Source organism: Coenobita brevimanus, chromosome 87 (assembly GCF_032717465.1).
Source record: "Coenobita brevimanus isolate Jiangsu-jjx chromosome 87, ASM3271746v2, whole genome shotgun sequence".
Lineage (NCBI taxonomy): Eukaryota > Metazoa > Arthropoda > Malacostraca > Decapoda > Coenobitidae > Coenobita > Coenobita brevimanus.
In genome coordinates, this window is record NC_137040.1 from 2,932,797 (window position 1) to 2,956,778 (window position 23,982).

At 40.4% G+C, this 23,982-nt stretch overlaps 1 protein-coding gene across 1 annotated transcript; it reads right to left on the reverse strand.

Annotated features, from left to right (window-relative positions):
* Positions 1-5,509: 5,509 nt before the first annotated feature.
* Positions 5,510-22,757, reverse strand: LOC145410965 (E3 ubiquitin-protein ligase rfwd3.L-like). Its single transcript, XM_080281021.1, has 6 exons — positions 22,655-22,757; positions 21,275-21,400; positions 19,997-20,046; positions 17,212-17,331; positions 10,184-10,526; positions 5,510-7,011 (listed from the first exon to the last, which is right to left on the reverse strand). The coding sequence occupies exons 1-6, from the start codon at positions 22,755-22,757 to the stop codon at positions 5,510-5,512; spliced, it is 2,244 nt and encodes a 747-aa protein (XP_080137147.1).
* Between the last annotated feature and the right edge of the window lie 1,225 nt (positions 22,758-23,982).

A 23,982-nucleotide genomic window follows, 5' to 3' on the forward strand; every position in this document is an offset into this window, starting at 1 on the left:
TAACCCTTTCAGAGATTTTTTCAAACACTGAAGTAATGATGATGAATAAAATTTATGAAATTTTAATATCTTCTATCCTGCCGATTGGCAGGTGTTTCCCAGATTGTTGATTAAAATCATCTGACATTTCTGCAAAAAAAAAAAAAAAGAATGGACAAGAACAGAGTGGTGAAAAAGGTATATCTGAGCAAATTTGAAGAGGGGAGGAGGCGAGGTAGGCCAAGAAGGTGGAGGGATATGGTGGATGAGTGTGAGGAAGAGAGTGTGGAAGTCGGTGAGGCTAGGAAACTGACAAGAGATTGAACTGGGTGGATGAAAGTTGTGAGAAGTGTATGATCAGGGATTTGGCTCCCCTTTATAACGTGACAGCGTCCGGATTGATTATCGGACATGTTTATGTGAAGCTACAGAATGTGGTGAAACTTTTTGGCATACCAAATAGAGCCAGGCTTCCAGGGGTTTGAATGATGAGTGAATGGAAGTGTGGCCCACTGGATTAGGTAAGCTTAGGCTCTCAAGACATTGCTACTCTTCACCCTGCCCTAGGGTGGGAAAGGAGGTCCATATGATGATGATAATTAAGCCATGATTAATGATAATTCACTTCCCTTCTCCCCCATTCTGTAATGTTTTTTAGTGCTGTTTTTCTTACATGTGTGAAAGAGTGTGTGGCCTAGTTCAGTGGCCATACTGTTGGTTATTTCTGCCGCTATCATGTTTTGTTTGTTTGTTTGTTTTTTCTAGACCCTACATCACATTTATTCAGTATTGCAACAAATGTGCCTTCTGTATTACATATATATCTTTCATAAGGTATATTCGAACACAATGTGTACAATCTGAAATCATATTTTTCTAAATTTTGGCCTCATAAGTGATTATTTTTATTCTTTCATACTGTAATAATGTCAACTATGGATTTCTCATTGTTTTATTATGAAAACTTTAAAAAATACCATAATCTAATTTCTTCTGAGCAATATGGCACATTTTGGGACTGTTGAACCAACTGTGGCAGCCAAAGGGTTAACAAAACTTAAATCATCAAACTGTTCCCTGTCCCAGCCTCGGATTGAACTTGTGTCCTTTCCAGTAGTAGATAATTTCACTTACCACCTGACCACTGTGCTTGTATTGGTCAGCCTGTTCACTTGATGGGAGCTTTTCCATGCTACTTAAGTCTCTTGTAAACTGATAATTACATTCACTGAGGTCCTGTGTGGATGGAGACTTCCAGGCTGGAGGATTAAGCATCGATATAGCTTAAGACTGAGATGCATGGAAAGCATGATAAATAAATTTGCCAACTGCTTTATTATAATAAAATCATTATATAAAAGTATATAACTATTGCTCTGAGATACCATTAACCACTGTTCTGCTCAAGAGTGTACATATTTCACCTTATATATAAAAGTCACTTGTACTACATACTGTACATAATTTACCAACTTTACCTTCCACATGGTTAACATAGCATTATGAGAAATGTTTAAATAGCTACACTCTCATGGTTAAGCTCATATGAATTAATGCTTGAAGTCTTGTAAAAACTGTACATAGTAATCATACATCATGGCAACACATGCAATATTTCATCTGTATGCCAGCATCTTAACTATCTGTCTATCTATTGCCAGATGCCATAATCCCGTAAGGGGTGGCCATTTGACTCCGAGTTATTTGTTTTACAGGGAGGGGCACTAACCCTCCACCAACCCACTTGCTGACACATAGGGAGCACGTATGGTTTGGTTATATGGTTATCACCCAGTGCTGTAAATGGTTTCTTGGCTTACAGGAAACCATTTGGCTTGTCACTCAATGTAAAGTCACCTGTAAAGGAAAGAAAAGCATCCTGACAAGAGGTAATAATTCTTAAATAAAAAATAATGAATGATATATATATTTATATATACTCTCATCTTAAATGTCAGGACCAACTGCCTAGCCCCGGGCTCCTATGCTCCTCATGGGGCAATGTAGGATTGGATGATGATGATGATGATGGATATATACCAGTATATATATATATAGCTACCACAAAAGAAATCATTTACTCAGTACAGTACACAATATTGGCTTGTCCATTTCACCATCTTATGCATATACAGTGACCCCCCCCAGTTACATGAGTTCCATTTGCGGTTTTTACCATTTACACTGAGAGATAAACCCTACCCTGTCTCCTGTTACATGGGAAAGAATCTTGTTTGTGCAGGAAAATCCCAGAAACTGGTTCCCCCAAAACATGGTCTGTTGGGTGCCGATAGTTGAAAGTCCTGTGTGGTGACATGTCAACACGGCCTGGTGCCACGCTTTTGCATGCATGTTTATGTAAACATTGTATTATTTTCCTCACAAGGAGCTACAGGCACTAAGAATATTTCATTATTGATTAACAGTGAGAGTGAGATGTGCAGATGGACATGAGCTGAACTGAAAGCATGATACCAGCTACGTAAGTTATGTAACAAAAGAGACAGCCTGGCGCCATGTCTGTATGCATGTTTACATAAACATTTTATTGCTTTCCTGAAGGAGCTACAGGCAATAAGAATATATTATTTATTAAAAGTGAGAGTGATACACCCTTCCCCGACATCCAAACATTGCACCATTTCTTGTCATGGTAACTAATCACCACTTATTTACCACTTTGTACACTCTAATTAACCCTTTTTTATACCCATTGATGTTCCTAGAGGTTGTCTGTTTACTACAATAAATATTACGTATGATCTGGAGGGAGGGGGTAAAAAATCTTCAAGAGGGCCAAAAGGATGACTTTGGGAAAATTTTTGGATTTCATCATACCAGTTAGCCTTATAACATGGGTTTCTGTGGTACCATTAGCACCATTTCAATTTCTGAGGAACAATTCGTTGATACATTCGCTGTGTAACTGGAGGGGTCATTGTACAGGTATCTGTACTAAGTTACTGATTTAATGAATATGAAACACAGGGGATTACAACTTGACTTTGTATATATTACTTTTGGTTGCTGGTCATTCCACCCTTGGCTTACAGCACGACTATTGTTGGATTTGCGGTAGTCAAACAGTTTTACAAAATATACAAAATGTGCCTTAACAGCTGTCTTCACACATCTGACGGTTGACTTTGACCATCCAATTTCTCTTGCAGTTTCATAATTCTTGAGCCCTTCATGAACCAAATTAATCAATGCATTCCCTTCATCCTCCTGGAGCTTACTAGGCTCCAATATATTGGCAGGAGGGAAAGATAAAATATGGCAAAGGCAAACTGGTCTGGAGCAAAAAAAACAGGGGGTGCCATAATGGTGGACAATGTTACCTCTAGCTGTGACTCTGCGATGGTAATTAAGCTGTCATTTTGAAACAAAAGCATTACCTCATGGATGAAAAGTGTTGCTAGAGGTGCACTGACTTGCATACCCATACCTACATGAGGTGTGAAATGCAAAATGAAAGGGATTAGTCCTGGTACTCCAAGAATCTAAATGTGTGCAGTGATTGGCAATTTGTTTTTGTCAGTTTTTATCTTATCCCACTATTATCATACTAAGGCCTAGAGAGCTCCAGAAGGTGTAAAGGAATGCTCTAATCACTTTTGAGTCATGAAGGGTTCTACAATTATGAAACTGGAAAAATATACACTGTAAATAAACAAAACAGCCATGTAATTGGAGGCATCACTGTACTTACTTATTTAATGAATATGAAAGACCGGGATTACAACTTGACTCTATATATTTTACCTTTAGTCATTGGTCATTCCACCTATGGCTTACAGCACCACTATTGTTGGATTTGCCATACTGTTATGAGTGAAGAAAGCTGTCAAGGCACATTTTGTATGTTTTTCAAAACTGTCTGGCAGTATGCCAAATCTAACAAAAGCAGTACTGTAAGCCATAGGTGGAATGACCAGTGACTAATTATTAAATACAAGAACTTCGGTTAGTGAATGGACAGGCCAGTGTTGTTTAATGAATTGATTCAATTTTTATTGTGGTAGGTTTGACACCGGGATGTGTATATATAATGACTCAATCGGATACATTAATGTGAAGCTACAGAACGTGGTGAATGTTTTTGGCGTATCCGATAGAGCCAGGATTCCGGGGGCTTGAATGATGAGTGACTGCAAGCTTGGCCCATTGGACTGGGCAAATTTGGGCTGTCTGGACATTGCTATTCCTCACCCTGCCCTAGGGTGGGAAAGGAAATCCGGATGATGATGATGATATATATATATATATATATATATATATCTATCTATCTACCTATCTATCTATATATATATATATATATATATATATATATATATATATATACAGTATATGGATAGATATATAGATATATGTACTGTATATGAATACCCAGTTACATGGTTGAATCACGGTACTACTATGATCAAAAGTCTGCCAGTATTTCCCTCCTGACTGTGGAAACAGGTGTTACTAAATGAAGTACTGTATTTTTGATGTCACAGCAGTACGAAGCATAAAACAAGAGTACAAGAAGGATGTATACTCTTTGAGGTTCCACAAAGAGTGAGACATGAAAGGGAGGATAAAAACCTGGCAGAGGATTGTTGATGAACTTCTACTCATGATAGAACATGGAGTTTCCTGACAAAAATATTACATAATATCTTTGGACAGGCAAATGACAAGCTTCTGCATTAGTTTAATTACCAATGGGATGCACAGTTACCCCTCTAGGTCCCTCCTCAGCAAGGTTGTGGAGTCAGAGTCGGAGTCGTGGAGTGTTTTTGGTTAGAGTCGGAGTCGGTGAAATTCCCACAACTCTGACTCCGAGCTTTTTGGTTCTGATGTGGTATCAATCATATCTTTTCAACACTTTATTCAGTTTATTTAACAGTCATGTATAATGGGTTATTTATTATTGTGCAAGCACTGTAAGTAGAGAATTTAAAATGAAGACTTATGAACTGCATCTATCAAAATTCATGAATATTATTTGTTTATCTGCATCATGTCCATGTGCTGTACTCTTAGTAAATACTGTACTTATGTCAGAGCTGGAGTTGTACTTACAAAATTTCTGGAGTCAGAGTTGGGAAATATGATCAGTGACTCCACAACCCTGCTCCTCAGTGCACAAAAATGACCACAAATAAACTTTTGTTTTTTCAAGTTTTGTATCACAGCAGTGATGGATATATTGTAGCTACATGCAGGGAATATGACAGCAAAAAAATAAAATTATCAGTCTTCATTTAGGTGTAGCAGCTTGAGCAAGGCTGTGCATGCAAGCAGGTGGATGTCATTGACCAAGGACAACATACTGCCACCCACCATGGCATCAAGAGTTAAACTGTGATGCTGATGGGTGGCTGTATGATGAGAGAAGGACTTCTACTAAGAGCTGCAACCCATGTTTTTCTCACCTGTGGCAGGAAAATATAAAGTGTGGTTGTCAAGGGCACAGAATGGGGTGTTGCTTGCATTCCTCACAAACAGAGCTGGAGATGTGGTACACACTCCGATCAATCTTCTAAAGGTTATCAACCCATTTGTAAAATTTCACAGATTTGTCAGTTAATAAAGTAAGGTATACATACTGATTACTCTTGACAGGAAGAATATCAATGACTGTTTCTGAACACTTAATCTGCTGAAAGCAGGATGTGGTAGCTAGATCCCACACACAAGTACTCTGTGTAGACTCATCATTTGCACAGACCAACACACTACCAGCCTGTGTTGGGTTAATCATGGCACAAGTCCGTGAAAGAACCGTCTGTGTGGTGCCACCCTTGAAACTGTGCACAATGTTAGAAGTAACAATACGATTCACTACAGAGGGGTCAGTACTAATATCAACACTCTGGAGTTCGCACACTAGATGTCTGGCATGTGGAAACTTCTGACAGGGGCGACATGACACCAAGATGTGACGTGTTGATGTTTCCACGGAAACAGAGGTGAAAGGACCTTCCAGTGGTAGAGTATGATCCTGGGCCCCATCATCTTTTATTTCCACAAAAGAGCAGGATTGTAACCGTGCCACTAGGAGTCCTCCACTGCTGAAGTTTGCACTGCAGCAATATGGAATATAGTTCAGGGATACAACTGGCCCAGAGCCAGCTACCTTGATGGTTTGCACAGGGCTTGATGTGTTACGTGTGTCATACTGGATTACTGATCCTAAAGCTGTTCCAACAAAAAAGTGGTTAGCATTATCAGCACTCCAGCAGCAACTCCAGAGTGGTGAATCAGCCTGGTAGGAGGCAACTGGAGTGTTAGAACAAATGTTAGTTAGCTTCACCATCTTATCCATTGCTACTGACAAAAGCAGATCATTTTTTACTGGGTTAAATGCTATGTCTCTTATCTGTTTCTGGTGAAGAGGGACATATCTGTCTGGTTTCATGTCCAGGATATTCAATTTTTTAACACCAAAACCAGGAAACATTGCTACCTGACTGGGCATGGACACAACCAACATAGTCAGCCACTCATTGTATGCCATTACCCTACATCCACCATCTTTTATAATGTCCACTCCAGAATGCATTGTTAGTCTCAGTTTGCCATGAGTACCTTCACTGCCACTGGAAAAACTACGTCCCTGTGAACTAGCAATTCCTGCTGCAGCATTCCTTAATAATTTTAGTTCTTCCTGTAACTTGACAACTAGTTGTGCCTTTAACTCATACTTCAGTTTTGTTTGCGCATGCTCAACTTCTTGTCTCCTCTTGGCTTCTCGCTCCTTTTCTAGCTCCTGCAGGACCCTGTCTCTCTCTGCAGTGTCTATTGCTTTGAGAGACTTAACAAAATGAACCCTGATATCCCTCTTTGAGGCTTTGGCATTACACTGAGGACACTTGCCTTTTGGGCCTCTCAGCCACTTCTCAATGCAATCCTGGCCAAAGAAGTGGCCACATTTAAGAGACACAAGGCGGTGGTTGCCAGAGTTGTTCCAGTGTTCAAAGCAGATGGTACAAGTCTGGCCCTCATCATCAGACTCTGGAGTACTTGGGATAGCAGATACTGCTGCAAAATAAAGAAATGCATTTTAGGTATGAATGTTATGATAACAAATATGATTTCCTGGTATAAAATGTCATGCTTAACTTACTTTTTAGGGAATGTATTTAATATTCACATGAATAAATAACTGTTACCCGGTAGCTACAGCAACTTATGATCAATTATGAGCAACCTAGTAGTTGAATGAATAGGGGAAAAGGGCATGCAGAACAAAAATGCGACATATGACAACACAGTACAATGTGAATGGCACAGGTGGTAACAGTACTAAAGCATTAAGGACAGCAAAACAAATGTTATGACACAGTTGGTGAATACTTGTATTTTGTGAAGAATGATGGTGTAGTTGCTTAAGTGAAAAAATCAGGTGTGCTTGGAGGGAACATTACAACTCACAGATGAAAGCAGTTTGACTACAATAGGGATAACCTGACTCCAGTAGTACCATTGCGGGGCCACCTTCCCTCTGAATGAGTTCATGTGCGTTACAAAATGAAAAATGATAACACTAAGGTCCTGGGAAGGCCGCAAAAATTTATAATGGTCCAGGTGATGTAACTACTGTAGGTGTGGGGATGAACCCACAACTGTTTTAATAACTTGAAATGTATAAGAGGACACTAATGCTGAATGGCATACAAAAATGGAGGATGATATGGAAGTTGATGAGGCTAAGGAACTGACAAGTGATCAAAATAGTTGAAGGAAGTATGTAAGAAGAAGCATTTGAGGAGAGTTTGGCACTTTTTTTTTTTTTTTAACTTATCTGCTGAAATGCTGATCTGACAGGTGTATGGAAAATGCATCTATAAAGAAAAAATTTAAAAATATGTATTAATGATTATGCTTGTGAAGTGAAGCATGAACTCAGAAAGCATGCATGAAATGTAAATGACTGTGTGGCCCATTTTATTGGGTGTGCTGTTATTGGTTCTTCCAATTTTAGGACTTTTTTTTTCCAAGTTTATGGAGCTTATTTCACCTTATCTTTAACCCGCCTCGTTCTGGCCAATTTTCCACCACTGACCCCCCCCCCCCCCAATTCCGACCAATTTTGGGAAATTTTTTTTTTTGGCTCAAACCTCCGTTTTTGGTGAGAAGAGAAATCAATCACCTGAGGTTTAAAATACTGGGTACAGCTAGCAGTACCCCTTACCTTACTGTGTTTTCTATCAGGCTGGCTCCAAAGAAAACAAGTTCTGTGGGAGGGTAACTATACCACACCACTCATAAACGGTATTCTTTTATTTATTTGGTACGAATTTATATGTAGTACGAGAGTATATTGGTTTTCACACAGTAATAGCATTGTTTCACTCACCAAACACATCAACACACCTGAACTTTTTTGGTGACATTACCTGATTATCATTTCTGAATGTTTCTCCCTCTAATGCTATGTAAACTTTGTCCTCCACATTGTCATCGATTGGGGAATCACTCTGGCCTTAAATTTCATACCGTGGCACATGTCTTTACTGGTCAGGTCACTGGTAACAGGTGAATTGACAAGACAATGGCGTGGGGGGGGGGGCATGCGGGGTAAGGCACTGACCCTGCCTGGCATCTTGTAGAGGAAAGTGTCCCGTGCATACGTACCAAAAATCACGCGCAAAATTTGAAAATTGTGCAAATTAGGGACCTTGCAATTGCTGTGGGTTTATATACGTCAACGAGAGTCACAGTGACAAAATGTGTGGACGTATATAGGGAGTCGGTGGGTTAAATGGGAAAAAAGGACCAAGATGACAACGATGATAATGATGGTTGTGATATTTCATAATGCTATGATAGTTTGTCGGAGATGACATACAAAAGTATAATACAATCAAATTTCCTGCTGACTAAAGATAGTTTAAATTTTCAGGGTTAACAGTAATTAATAAAGATCTAAGAATTTTACCAGCAATATGAGGATATTCTCTTAAAGCAGAATTAAACTGAGGATCTGCAACTCTGTTATTAAAAGTGAGTGCAGAGGTGTTGGTTATTTTTGGAACACCTGTAACTGGTATTTTTGGAACACCTGTAACTGTTGGTTGTTATAAGCCTGCATTCCACATTACAGTGCATATTTATTTATAAAAATTCCAGCATGCTTCTATGCATCAGCCTTGGTCACCTAATGGCAGCTCTCCAGGCATTTTGATCTCTTGCAGCCTCTCTATTCAGTCAGCAATGATAAAAAAAAAAGGTCAGACAGCACTGCTGTTATCAAATGCTCATGAAATTAATGCTGAAAAAACTGGGGCTCGTCCACATTTTCATGCTCTGAGCTTTAATAATATAGACATTAGAAAGGAGGTGCCTATGAATCTGCCATCTTGAGGTCTATGTCATTACTTTGTACATTATGTGATACAGGAGAGTAAAACCAGTTTATCAACAGTTAATGGCTGCTTCACAAAGTCTGAAGAATCAGGAGCACACGTAGTCCTCATTTAATCCTTTCACTCCAATGATGTATGTTACTACACTTTATTACTGTTACTTCTCAGGAACTTTCTCAGGCTTGCCCATTTACAATGACAGGGTCATAATTAGTCTCCATGGGTCCCTCTACAACCTGATTTCTCTGAGTAGGATAATCATTTGAAGGTAGTATGAATAAATGAGAACAAAATACATCTTCAGCCAAAAGTTACTGCTGCTCCATTACTAAACTGCTGATGAATTAACACCTATTCCTCACTTGCATCTGTTCTTCATTCAATATAAATTTGTTTTGAATTAAAAAAATGAGTGTTTTTTTATGTCCTCTTTACTCTCATTCATGAACCCAAAACATGTAATTTATCTAAACTGTTTCACTTTAAATAGCATTTTGCTGGCACACATCCTAGACTTTACATGAGGACTGACTGTAACCAATGACTGTTTATATTCCATTCTTCCTAGCAGCAAACAGCTGGTACTGCAGATTAGGCTGGGGAGTATGCCTAGGTTAGCAACATCAAGGTGGCCCTACTGATGCTAATAAAAGCAGAGTACAACAAAGACAATACAAGATACTAAGCAGTTTATAAAATCAATGTACATTCTCTCTCTGAGTAAAACAGTTCACTGTGTTTAGTATATTCAGTACTCTCCCTCCCTCTCAATAAAACTTTAATATATTTAGTACTGTGCCGTGATATTAATGATGATGTTATGTAACTGTAAAATTTCTATTTACCTTGTTCCGGTTTCTTGGGTGAAGTACAAGGAGATCCAGATGGACTGTCTCCAGGAGAATTCTGTGGCATTATTTCCTCTCTAGCTGCAGTGCTTGTGCTGGGCTGATCCAGAGCAGATCCAGTCTCATCCCCTGAATGTGGTAATTGGAACTGGGGTACAGGTTCAGATGAAACCTCAATTATTGGGGCAGACTGAGGGGATGAGGTATCTAAGTGGAACTGAGGTGACGGAGGTTCATTCCGAGGGGGAATGTGCTGTGGGGATACTGAAGGGGGTTCTCCTGGTGGTTCAGGGGATGTACTGGACTCATCTTGATCTACGGCTGCTACCACAGGTTCTGACTAGCAGAAAAAAATAAATAAAAATAAAAACAATGTATGTCCCCATGCAGTATCTGTGTGCTAATTCTAAAGGTTCCTTAAAGGATCAACATTATTTGCTGACAATTTTGTTACCTTTCTTTGCCACTGTTACTCCTTATGCCTAATATAATCTCTAGCTAGCTTAACAAACAGATAAGAGTGTGCTTAATCCAACAGTATACCTTTTGTCTGAAAAAACTGGGTGGAAGATTAGCCTGAAGGGAATATGACGATCTAGTTCTTGAGGGCTCTGGCCTCTAATTATTTTCCCAATAAAAGGTTCAATCCATCTTACATGTATTCTGATACCACATGGTTTTCACAAATCCCAAAATCTGCAGAAGAGGTTTGGGTTTATATGCAAAAATAAACAAACAGGTATGATGATTAAACTTCTCAGTAATTCATTATCCACAGGCCCTTTCCAACATTAACATCACAGACAGTACCAAAGGCTGAATGCAATTTACACATGTATATTTACATACACATTCTACCACAGATTTGTCATATAAAAAAGAAAACAAAATCTTTACTTTGGTGTGGTATATCAATAGGAGTCTATAGTATTTAACTACAGGAAGTGGGGCTGTGTTGGTGATGGAGGTGATTTTGATGACTCATTGGCATTTCAGGAGTACTGACAGAGATTTAGAATACATAAAGCAGTGTGTGTGTAACAAAATATAAAGGTGCGATAAGGTGGCAGTGCAAGTTAGTCTGACAGACTGGTAATGACTTTCAGTTTACTATACCATACATTAAATACTGTGATAAGTAAGCTTACTTGTAGCCACATAACATCCTGTATGTAATTATCTCTGCCAATGGAGTTTGAGGAGACTATGCATTCACCTGTGTTTATCTCTTTGTTTGTCCACATGATATCTCCAAAATTCTCAATGAATTTCAATGAAACTCTGTGGAAGGGCAGGCTATAGGCCAAGAAAGAATTGATTAAATTTGGGGGCAGATCCGGATCCACATCCTGCAATGGCATTGACGGAGGTATGCGCCTTCAGAATGCTTTCTAGTTACCTATGTTTCTAAGTTTTCAGTCCATCTGAAGTAATGCTCTTCAAGAAAACAACTTAGTGATAAGCAAAATGAGTTTCTCTCACTCTCACAGAATGGTATACTGTAAATCTGTGTTATGAACGCAAAAAGAAACTGAAAAGACAAGATTATGACTACCTTACTGTACTGTGAAAAATGAAAAACACTGTTAATATAGTTTCAGTCTTGCAGATCAAGGTCAAGACAATTCAGGAATTTGTTTTGAAGCAGAATTTCTTGAGCTTTCCAATAATGGTTTAAGATTTCTATTGGAAAAAAAAAAAAAAAGTATATACAGTATACATCTGAAATTTCTTTTTTTTCCAACAGCTTCCAGCAACTACAGGAAAGTCATAAGATGGTTTTGGGACTTGGTTTAGCTTCCGGTTCATAACATCTGTGCCATGGCCTACCTCAGTACAGGAATTCCTAAAGAGGAAACACAATGCCAGTTTTTATAGATGTGTGTATGTATGTATGTATGCAAAGATGGCAAAGCATGCATGATAAATGAGCCAGCAGCTTTCTAGTGTCTCCTGTCACTCCAAGAAGGCATAGAGAATTGCAAACTGTTTTACTTTGTGCCACTTACTGTATGTCCTACTATGACGTGTTAGAATAGGATGAATTTCACCGTACTTGAAAACTTTTCCTTCTAAAATAATTTACAGTAATCCCTTTAATATTCGGAAACCCCCCCCCCCAAAAAAGGACATTTTTTCCAACCATACTTTGAACTTAGCGCGCACGATGCTGAACAGCTGTGTTTAATTGCAGCCCCTTGCTTTCTCCCCTCCCCAGTTACTGCCTTACTACCATCCTGACTAGACGCTCATCGCAATGGATGCCGCATATGCTTTTGTGAATAAACTGCAATACCTCGCCACTAGACCACATGGAAATTTACAGTGTTGTGCAGTGTTAAGAAATCAGAATTCAGAGTGCAAAGGATTAAGTGCACAGTGCAAACTGGCAGTTGCAAGTGGTGTGGTGCAAGTAAGAACAGAATATGCAGTGTTAAACAATTATAATTCATGGTGCAAAGGATTAAGTGCAACATAACACTGGATTACTATATGTGCTTCAAGAGCATTTTCACCACTGTCAGAGCCTTAGAGGATGTGTTGCAAGTACCCTGTACACTGCTAAATATTTTCCATACTCACTTCTAATTCCTCATTCTCTGGTTCCTTTCATTTATTTCATGCTTTCTGTCCCTTATTTGTGTGAAGAGGGTCTTAAATAGGTGCTATGTATGTCTGGTATGGAGTTATGTAGGTAGTTTTCTGAGTTAGGCTGGGTTAGGGTCCATAAGTACCTGTCCAGGAGGCATTTTCCCAGTGTCCAAACAAACCCACTTTCTGGACATGCCTTTGGCTCTATTGAGTCGGATATTGGAGGGATTACTGTATGTGACTCTGACAAAACAATGAAAAACGAACTTTGAAAATATTCACCATGGCACCTGGATCAAATTCTGTAACAGGGTTAATAACCACTGGAGGACAAAAAACTTAACTTAGGGTTAACAGAAGGAAGCTGAAAGTAATACTGATGTTTCATTGGCACAACAATGAAATAACAGTTCTTATGGAACTAGTTATGTGAATTTGGATTACACAGCACCAGAGTGTGACAGCCACCTTACCAACATAAACCAAGGACCCACAGTACCTTATACAGTATGCAAGCAACCTGCCGATCATATGTAACATAAATCAAGGGATGCTGGATTTTATGAACTTATACTGTCTTACAAGAGGATAAACTGAGAAATTTATCTGACAAAATCTAACCTAGTCTAACAAAATATAATCTGATAGAACAAAATACAGCATCTGTGTGATACCTAAAGGACTGTGGTAGCATGGCTATCAATTAAATACATAAGATACTAGTCCTGTATTTGGATTTTTTGGTTATGGTATTCCAAATAGCTGCAGCTTTTATGGATCAAAATGGAGTGGGGGGGGGGGGTAACTGTTCAAATAATGTCACTCAGGGGGTGAGTTACCAATAACATCATCGTCATCATCTAATCCACTGTTGCCCCATGAGGAGCATAGAAGCCTGGGCATAGGCAAGTTGGTTCTGCCATTCATGAAGAAAGTGACCAGCCTCACTCATCCCTGAGCTGCATTACATGAGCAATAAACCCCAACCACTACTTGGACGTAAACCTGCACCAGCTCAATCCGACTGGAGTACTTTAATTACCCACTAAGCCACCAGGTGCCATAATTTGGTTATATGGTTACCATCCATAGTAAATGGTTTCCTGGTATACAGAAAACCATTTGGCTTATAACCCTTGCCATAAATGTGACCTGAGTAACCTGGCCCTACACTCCTGATTGGGTAGCAAGAGTGGATGATGAGTGGATGGATGATAATATAAAGTGGTGCTTGGCTGGAAATACTTTGGACCAGTACACTCCCCCAAGCAATAAAAAGATACCTGAAGTCCCAGACAACCGACCAAATCTGAGACAAACCTTATCTGATTCACAAGAATGCTAGTTCACAGTACAGTACAGTACCAGTACTGTACAATGCATAAATAGTTCACAGTACAGTACCAGTACTGTACAATACATAAATAAGCTATGATCATTCTGAATTCCTACAAGTAAGTTACAATGTTGGAATCTGAGTTCTGCATACACGTTTCGTTTCGTTTTGTTTTTAAAGGCTCCAACATGCTTGCATGTGTCGGCCTTGGTCACCTAATGGCGGCTCTCCACGCTGCACGATCCACTGCAGCCTACCTGTTCAGTCCCTTAACCCTCCCATGTCTTTCTCGGTCTACCCCTCATAACCCCACCCCCAATATTAACACTTCTCACCTTCCTCACCCAATTATCATCCCCCATCCTCTCCACATGTCCAAACCACCTCAATCTACTCTCCTCATCACAACGCCAATACACTCCAGTCCCATCCTACCTCTCAACTCTTCCATCATAAACCCAGCCCCTCCAGGCCTTGGACGCAGGGACGCACTACACATCCACCTAATCATTGTCATTTCTGTACGTCTGAGCTGGCGAATATCTTCTTCCTTCACTGCCCAGGTCTCACTACCACACAGCATTACACTCCTAACACATGCTGCATACAAAGACCCCTTAGCATGTAGGGAGAGCCCTCTCAATGTCAGGAGAGGCAAGAGCTCCCTGAACTTCTTCCAACCACTTCTCACCCTAGCCACAGAGCTAGCTCCTGCACACATGTCTCCCAAATAACAAAACTCTTCCACACACTCAAGAGATTCACCAGCAAGTTCAATCCTTTCACGTCTGACAATCTCCACCTGCTCACCCGGGCACGCCATACACATAAAATCAGCATTATCTCGCAGTCTACCTCTGATACCACTACATCTCTTATGCACCCATTTATCACACACACCGCACAAGATGGAATTACTTCCCACACCCTTGTGGCAAACTGCACATGGCCACTCTCCACGTCTTTGACAGTACCGCCACCAACCCTAGATATCATCACTTTTGTTTTATCTGCATTTACCCTTAAACCCTTTTGCCCCATACCATCTCTCCACGTCCTAAACCTTTCCTCCGCCTCCCTTTCGTTCTCTGCAATCAACACCAAATCATCAGCATACAACAACTCCCACGGGAGTCCGTTTCTAAAGTCAAGTGAAAAGGCTTCAAGTACCATGATAAACAACATAGGACTCAAGACTGACCCCTGATGCACACCAACATTCATGGAAAACTCATCACTCAAATCTCCATTCCCTCTCACCTGGGTGTGAGCACCCACATACATGGACAAAACCACCCTAACCAGCCACTCCTCCAAGCCAAGCTTTCTCACTGCCCACTTCACCACCTCTCTAGGGACTCTGTCAAAGGCCTTTTCCAAATCAACAAAAACAAAATAAAGATCCCTTCTCCTACCAATATATTTTTCCTGAAGCTGTCGAACAATGAATATGGCATCAGTGGTCCCCCTACCTGGCATAAACCCAAACTGCATCTCATCAATATTCACTCTTTCTCTAATCATACCTTCTAAAACTCTCTCCATTACCTTCATTATCTGATCTAAAAGCTTTATACCTCTATAATTTCCTCTTTCCAGGGCATCACCCTTCCCTTTATACACATTTACAGTTACACTCTTCAGCCAATCATCTGGGACAACACACTCATAAATAATCCTATTTATCAGGTCAGTGACTAAACTCACCCCTATATCGCCTGAGGCCTTCAACATTTCGGCAGTCAACCCAGACACACCTGCTGCCTTCCCCACCCTCATCCTGCCTATTGCCTCACTCACAGTAGCAGTATCAATCAAAGGCCAAGGGCCAGACACTGGATCTGCTGGCTCCAAACCTTCCCTGTCCCAGTCAAACTCCTCATTCAACAACCGGTTATAATGCTCTCTCCATGCATCTTTAATATCCTCACTGTTCACCACTACCCTTTCTTCATCATTCTTCACACACTGCTCACCTATAATATCCCGATTATCCCTCTTCACCTGACCTGCCACCCTAAATATATTTTTCCTTTCCCCATGATTTAGGTTATCAAGTAATTGTCTCTGTGACTCAGACTTTGCCCTGTATACATCTCTTCTAGCCCTACGCTTGGCAGCCAAATATTCCTCTTTGCTACCACCCTTCTTCCATTCCCGGAAAAGCCCTCATCCCACCACCAAGTTACTTTGTGTCTTGGTGGTCCTCTTGTCCAACCACATGTTACATCAGTAACTCTCAAGAAATTGTTCTTGAGGGCTCTGTACTGTTCATTAATGCCTCTGTCTACAGCTCCCTGTTCAGCCACCACTCTCCTCAACTCGCTATAGAAGGCATCCCTTACTACTTGGTTTTTCAGCTTCCATATTTTCCTCCTAGGTACATAAGTCCTCTTTTTCATCACTTGTTCTTTAAGCACCATATCACAAATCAATAGTTTGTGCTGCTGCACACACTCCTCACCTCCTATAACTTTAACATCCCTCACTAACCTCCTATCGGCCCTCCTAACCAGAAAATAATCTATCTGACTGCTATTTCGCCCAGACTCATACGTAATTAACCTACTGTCTCTTTTCCTAAAATATGTGTTGCACACAATCATGTCCGTTGCCTCCCCAAACTCGAGTATCCTTTCCCCTTCTGCACTCCTTAGACCATACGCACATCCCCCATGCACTCCTTCATAACCTTGTGCTGCTTCACCTACATGACCATTTAAGTCCCCTCCCAAGATCACTATCTCATCATCCCGCATACCACCCACTACATGTATTAAATCATCCCAAAATCTATCTTTCTCTGATTCATCCAATCCTGCCTGTGGAGCATATGCCGATATAATCGCAGCTATCTTTCTTCCCAACAGAATTTTCACTACCAATATCCTATCGCATACTCTCAAAACATTCATAACATATTCCACCCATTTCTCCGCAACTATCACACCAACACCTCCATATCTGTCTGTCCCCCCCACATAAGAAATATTTTAAAACTGACTAGATACAGTAAAATTTAAATACAGCTAGTAATATAATATTTTTTGAATTTATGTAAGAATGACAAAACATAGTATACACTGCATTAACTAACCTCTTCACTATCTGTGGGAATCTCCAGTATCCGCCTTCTCGTTCTTGCTTGGGTTACATAGTTACGTACTTCTTGACTCGTAGACATTCTTCTTTCTAATATTGGACTCCCCTCCTGGTGCTGGATCAAAAAGGATTGAGAAGCTGTTAAATAGTTCTGTTTTATACAAAGTGATACACATTCTCTCTATGCACATTAGGGTAGCTGGGTAGCTCAGAAGTGAAGTGTGTGGCTCTAGATCGAGAGGTCAAGAGTTAGCACCGCGCCCAGGTAGCTGCCTTGGCTGGGAGGGGTGGTGCTCCCCTGTAACTCTAGCAGGGCTATATGATCTATCTAGGTCTAGCTCGGGGGAATCATACTTCTATGCACATTAATAATACAGTACATTAGAATACATACCGGTACTTTTTTCTACTTACAGCACAATGGTTTTCATTTCACTTAACAATATAGTCCAGGCAGTCATAAGTCTGGGACGTGATATAAAATACAGCAACTTCTTCTGTACAATTAGTACTGTAAATCAAGCAAAAAGGGCAAAGTTGCTTAATAGGTTGGGCAACCATCATCCACTCACTTGATGTACAGCTGTCTACTTCTTTCTTCACCTTTATCATTCTTTTTCTGTGTCTGCCATCCTCTCTTTCTATTTCTCTCATTTTTCCTGTCACTTTTTATTGCTCTTCTTTCCTTTTCAGGTGGCTTTGCATTGAGTGACAAGCCTACTGGTTTCCTGTAACCCAGAAAACCATCTACAACACTGGGTGGCAACCAAATAACCAACCCATACATGTTCCCTACATGTTAGTGCCCCTCCTTGTAAAACAACTAATTCAAAGTCAAATGGCTGCCCTTTGTGGATTATGGTGTCTAGCTACAGATACATTGCTTGCAATGGAATTTAAGTACTTCTGGTGTACTTCATTCCTCCTTTGTGCCGTCACAAAATAAATTAAACCAGCATTTAGCATACTGACACATTCTTTCCCATTTACTCAATCATAAGTTTTCCAAGACACTCTTTCTATCTGCTTCTTACTATGTGGTGTATTTCTTCATTTGTGAGCATTTTGTCATTAGTAACCTTTGAATTTTCAACTTTTACCCATTTGTCACACTAGTCCGTATTAAAAACAAGTAAAAAAGAGAAATGAAAAAGGAAGAACCAATGCTGAAAGGTAACTCTGTGTTGATGACACTCTAAGTAAACTGTGTGCATAATGATTGTTCCATTCTTGTATCGTACTGTATCATTAACCCGTTAACTGCTCTATACAGTCTGGGCTGTTCCGAGTGCAACTGCTCAATACAGCCCTGGCTGCACAGGTGAATTTCGAATATAATGCCACTGTGACCAAGGCTGACCCATGCAAGCATGTTTGAGCCTTCAAAACCGAAACCAAAAAAGAAAATGAAAACCATACATTTCAATAGGGAGTCAAGACACTTCGATGTTCATCCATGGCTTTACCAAGGTAAATATTGAGCTAATATTTCGTTACTATATACCTTGATATGTGTTCTCTCAATTCCTAAGACAAAATTTGGCCTTTGGGAAATTTCATTTTTATCCCTACGTCTGCGCACCACGGACACCTCCAAAAAAAACTGCCATGAGCAGTTAACGGGTTAACCAAGGCTCCAACATGCTTGCATGCACTGGCCTTGGTCATCTAATGGCAGCTCTCCACATTACTCAATCTCTGGTAGTCTCCCTATTCAGTCCCTTATTCCTGAGGTCACACGCAACGACCTCACTCCAGGGTTTTTTTTTTTTTTTTTTTTTTTTTGGTCTGGCACTCGCAACCTACACTTAACATTCACACTTCTCACCCTTCCACACCCAATTGCTGTCTTCCATCCTCTTAACATGGCCAAACCATCTCAATCTACCCCTCTCCATCGCAACACTTAAACATTCAAATCCCAAATTTCCACTCAACCCTTCATTCACAATCCTAACCCCCTCCCCCAGGCCTATCATTCAAGGACTCACTACACATCCATCAAATCATCATTGTCTCTGTGTACTGGAGCCAACGAATATACTCTTCCATTACAGTCCAAGTCTCTGCCACACAGCATTACACTCCTAACACATGCTACATACAAGGACCCCTAGGCATGTAGGGAGAGCCCTTTCAATGTCAAGAGAGGCAACGGCTCCCCGAACTTCTTCCAACCACCCTTTATCCTAGTCACTGAGCTAGCTCCAGCCCCACCTCTAGTAGATATCATGTCATTCAAATAAAAAAACTCATCCACTCACTCAAGAGACTCTCCAGAAAAGTCAATCCTTTCCCATCTCTGCATGCTCTCCCTTACACACTGCACACTCCTTTCAATGTCAAGAGAGGCAACGGCTCCCCGAACTTCTTCCAACCACCCTTTATCCTAGTCACTGAGCTAGCTCCAGCCCCACCTCTAGTAGATATCATGTCATTCAAATAAAAAAACTCATCCACTCACTCAAGAGACTCTCCAGAAAAGTCAATCCTTTCCCATCTCTGCATGCTCTCCCTTACACACTGCACACTCAGCATTATTTTGCAGCCTATCTGTAATACCACTACATCACCTATTTATCACAAATATTGCACACTGATAATCACCAGATATAACCTTCTGATAATCCACTGTGGTTTTACTTAGGGAGAGAGAGAGAGAGAGAGAGAGAGAGAGAGAGAGGGGGGGGGCTATACATACACTTACAAGCATGCATTCCTGCCTGCCCATCCACACACACACACACACACACACACTAAATACAGTACAGTGTACTTACAACTAGTACATCTGAGTCTGGTTCATCTTCAGTGGCCACATCCTCAGTTTCTGCAAGTGTACATATATGTTTTTAAAATTTTCAGTCAGTTTCACAAAACAAGGACTCTATTCTTGTAAGGCATATATGTGATCTATGATGATAATATAAAAAAATCAATAATATAAAAGAAGGTTGAATATTAATATATCAATAATATAAAAGAAGGTTGCTGTTCTTGCTGTCATAGTTCCATGATCATCTGGACATGAACCTGGTTGACCATAGGCTGCAGCTACCCTTTTCCTGCAATCCACAACCTCCTCTCAAAGACCATAACACCACTCTTATTTACATTCACCTTCAAACTCCATTTACAGCACACACTTCCAAACTTATTCACTAAAGTTTTGCAACTTCCAATCATCATTACTTGACACGACACTATCAGTAAGCAACAACTCAGCAATTTCCAAACCCTACCCTCTCTCACTAAGCACACTCTTTAACATACACTGCCTATTCAGTACGGTAATACCTCGATTATCTGATGTAACAGAGCCAAAGGCAGGTCCGGAAAGTGGATCTGTCCGGATAATGACCTCTCCCCTGGCCCCCCTTCATATTTAGCCTAACTTTGAAAGGCATTGTAAAAGGTCACTAACAGTACATTGTACAGCACTTGTTCCTGTTGTTTAACACTACTCAATCTGGTCAAGCAGACCTGTAAACCACAGCCAAGCAATTACCATGGTCAAGCAGACCCATAAACCACAGACTAGCAAATACCATTGCAGGGCCCAGCTGGGTGAAAATGTTCACACAGGCATAATTTCCACCCAGAAGCAAGCATTTTGCCTGGATAAAATGGAAAAATGTCTGAATAATGGTTTCGAACAGCCAGATCACAAAGTCTGGGTAATGGATTGTTCGGATAATGGACGTCCGGATAATAGAGGGATTACTTTTTGTTTTTAATGGCACTAGTCATCAATAAATCCATACATATAGTACACACACACACACACACAAAATATATATATATATATATATATATATACAATACTGTATATATACTGTATTTATAATGTATGACTGAAAAATGGGTTATTAAAGTTGACCAACAGATTTTGTAAAGACTGTATGACAGCTAAATTTTCACTTCAGTGATGAAGTGTGAATCAAGGGACATTGTGGTTGTGTGGAGTCACTGTCATCCTCTTCCATCTCCTCAGTACCGTATATGACAGAGTTACTATACAGTGCTAACACATTCGTACTGGCGAAATGAGTCCTAACCTTCCCCAATGAAGTCCTGTGATTCAACGGACATGTTGGTGGCATCTGAGTCATAGTCATCCTCGTCCATCTCTTCAGTATCTGACAGATCCCTCAAAGGTCTTGAGGAGCCACGCAGGGCCATGGCTGCTCAGCATACATAAGCTGAAAACATGGAAATCTTTACTTACTTTAATTATGGCTAATATGCCTTTGCAAGTATTGGTGAATAATGGAATTTTACTGGAAAAGAGAAAATGATGACAAGGAGGCAAAAAATTGCTTATCAGCTCAGCAGCACTATACAGCCTGTACATGAATTCATGCTTACATATATTTTACCATGCATTCAGTCTAACAAAATACTTAACATGCACTGGTATGATACAGTGGGGAGCAGTGTATCTCAGTGGTTGAGTGCTTGACTTGAGACCACGAGGTCGAGAGTTCACGCCCCGCCCAGGTGGCAGCCTTGCTGGGAAGGGCGTTCTCCCGTTACCCTAGCAGGGCTATATGATCTATCTAGGTTTAGCTCGGGAGGATAAGCCCTTCTGATTATATCAGCAGCACTATACAGCCTACCATACGTGAATTCTTGCTTCCATATATTCACCTTGCATTCAGTCTAACAAAATGCTTAACATGCACAGGTATGATACTTTTCTGACATTTTAAAAATGTCAGGCATTTGACAGTACATATTTGTGAGATGTAATGTTTACAATACAATTAGTTCAGTAAAGACTGTTCATTTGATGCCACAAGAAGCCAAAACAGTAAAGACACTATAGCTCTAAATATATCATAACGTATCATTCATAAAGGCCCCAACATGCATGCATCAGTGTTGGTCACCTAGTGGCAGTTCTCCATGCTGCTCAATCTCTGGCAACCTCCCTGTGCAGTCCCATATCCCTGAGGTCACACTCTATGACCTTGTCCCAGGTCTTTTTCGGTCTGCCATTCACAAACCCACCCCCAGTGTTTACACTTCATGCCCTCCACACCCAACTGTCATCCTCCTTCCTCTCCACATGCCCAAACCATCTCAATCTGCGCCTCCTCATCACAGCACTAACACACTTGGCCCCATCCTTTCTCTCAACTCTTCAGTGGTAAACCTAGCCCCCCCCCCCAGGCCCTGCATTCGAGGACATATTACATAACCATCTTCTGTATGTTTGAGCCTACAAATATTCTCTTCATTTACTGCCCAGGTCTCACTACCCAATACCATACAGCATTAAGCTACACTCCTAACACATACCGCATACAAAGATCCCTTAGCATGGAGGGAGATCCCTCTCAATAACAGGAAAGGAAAAAGCTCCCTGTGCTGTATATATTTTCTGTGATCCAAGATGGTGCTTGAGAGGGATGCCTTCTCACAGTGGCACTGACATAACTGGGCAGCATCAAGGTCCAGCTCTATCAGTGCCACCACATGAAGGCATCCCTCTCCAGTATCCTTCTGGTATGTCAGTAACAAAGTGCTGTTTGCCATTTTAAACATTCCATAAATGAGTTGGCTACCTGTACAAGAGTCATGTACAATATGAACATAAGGAACTGCCATTATACTGTAATTTAAGCATTCAGTATTAAGTACATTTTAGCAGGCTAGCTTGGGTTTTCCTGCAAATTCAGTAGTTTATTATATTCCATACATGGATCACAAAGAAAAGTACTGGTATCAGCTGCTACCATACTTTATTATGAAACAATCACAAAGTGCAAAAAGCTGTTTCACACCCACCTGCAACCAGTCATCATGAATTCAAATTCTCCATTCCTGGGTGAAATCGAGACCCACACATAATACTGGTACAATCTGTAAAGTATATCTATACTGTACTTTACATTTGTCAAAAAGTGTATTAAAACACTTTTAGCAATATGACACAATAAATGAAAATATGAAATCTGCCCTTTAATATCAAAATACTAAAAAGTGCTTTGAGTTGTAGCCAAGTACAGTCAGGCCTTGGTATACATCAGTTTGGTATGCGATAAACTGATAGAATGATGGAGTAAAAGTTATACCCTGTTTTGTGATACCGATAGCAAAATTTGTCTAGGTGATAATTACAGCATTGTGGTGGCCACGTACAACAATCCTGTGCATACATGGTGCCTCCCACACAAGACGACAGTCAGACATTTGAGCCAAGATGCCTAGGAACTGTACTGTACTTATGGATACTCTGTATTAAAAGTTGTAAGGTTATGGTAGCTCATGTCTGGTGAGGATAGGTTAGTCTTTTGCATGGGTTATCTTATTGACAAAAAATACTTTTACCAGTCCAAGAAAACTGGGAGAGATTACATGAATACTTATTTACTGTAATGCCCCCAAACTTAGCTTTATGAAGGAAAGATCTTGCCTGTGGCTTTTTTTGGCACTTTCCTGTCAAATTGTTATTCACCTTTCCTTTTCAGGTGGCTGTACATCAAGTGACAAGCCAAATGGTTTCCTGTAAGCCAGGAAACCATTTACAATGCTGGGTGGTAACTGCATAACCAACCCATACATGTCAGTAAGTGGGTTGGCGGAGGGTTAGTGCCCCTCTCCGTAAAACAACTAACTCAAAGACAAACAGCCATCCCTTACCGGATTATGGTGTCTGGCTACTGATAGATAGATAGCTTTGTGGTTTGTCTCCATCTACAAAAATATGCTTCAATACATCTTTATTATCTCTGGATCAGTTCAGTGGTAACAGAATTAA

Excerpts from the sequence above, each read along its gene's own strand:
- LOC145410965 (XM_080281021.1), bottom strand. The coding sequence starts at position 22,757 with ATGGCAAACAGCACTTTGTTACTGACATACCAGAAGGATACTGGAGAG. Across the intron at positions 10,527-17,211 it reads TTCCCACAGATAGTGAAGAG|TCAGAACCTGTGGTAGCAGC; the intron begins GTTAGTTAATGC and ends TTTTTCTGCTAG. Across the intron at positions 7,012-10,183 it reads ACCCAAGAAACCGGAACAAG|CAGTATCTGCTATCCCAAGT; the intron begins GTAAATAGAAAT and ends TTTATTTTGCAG.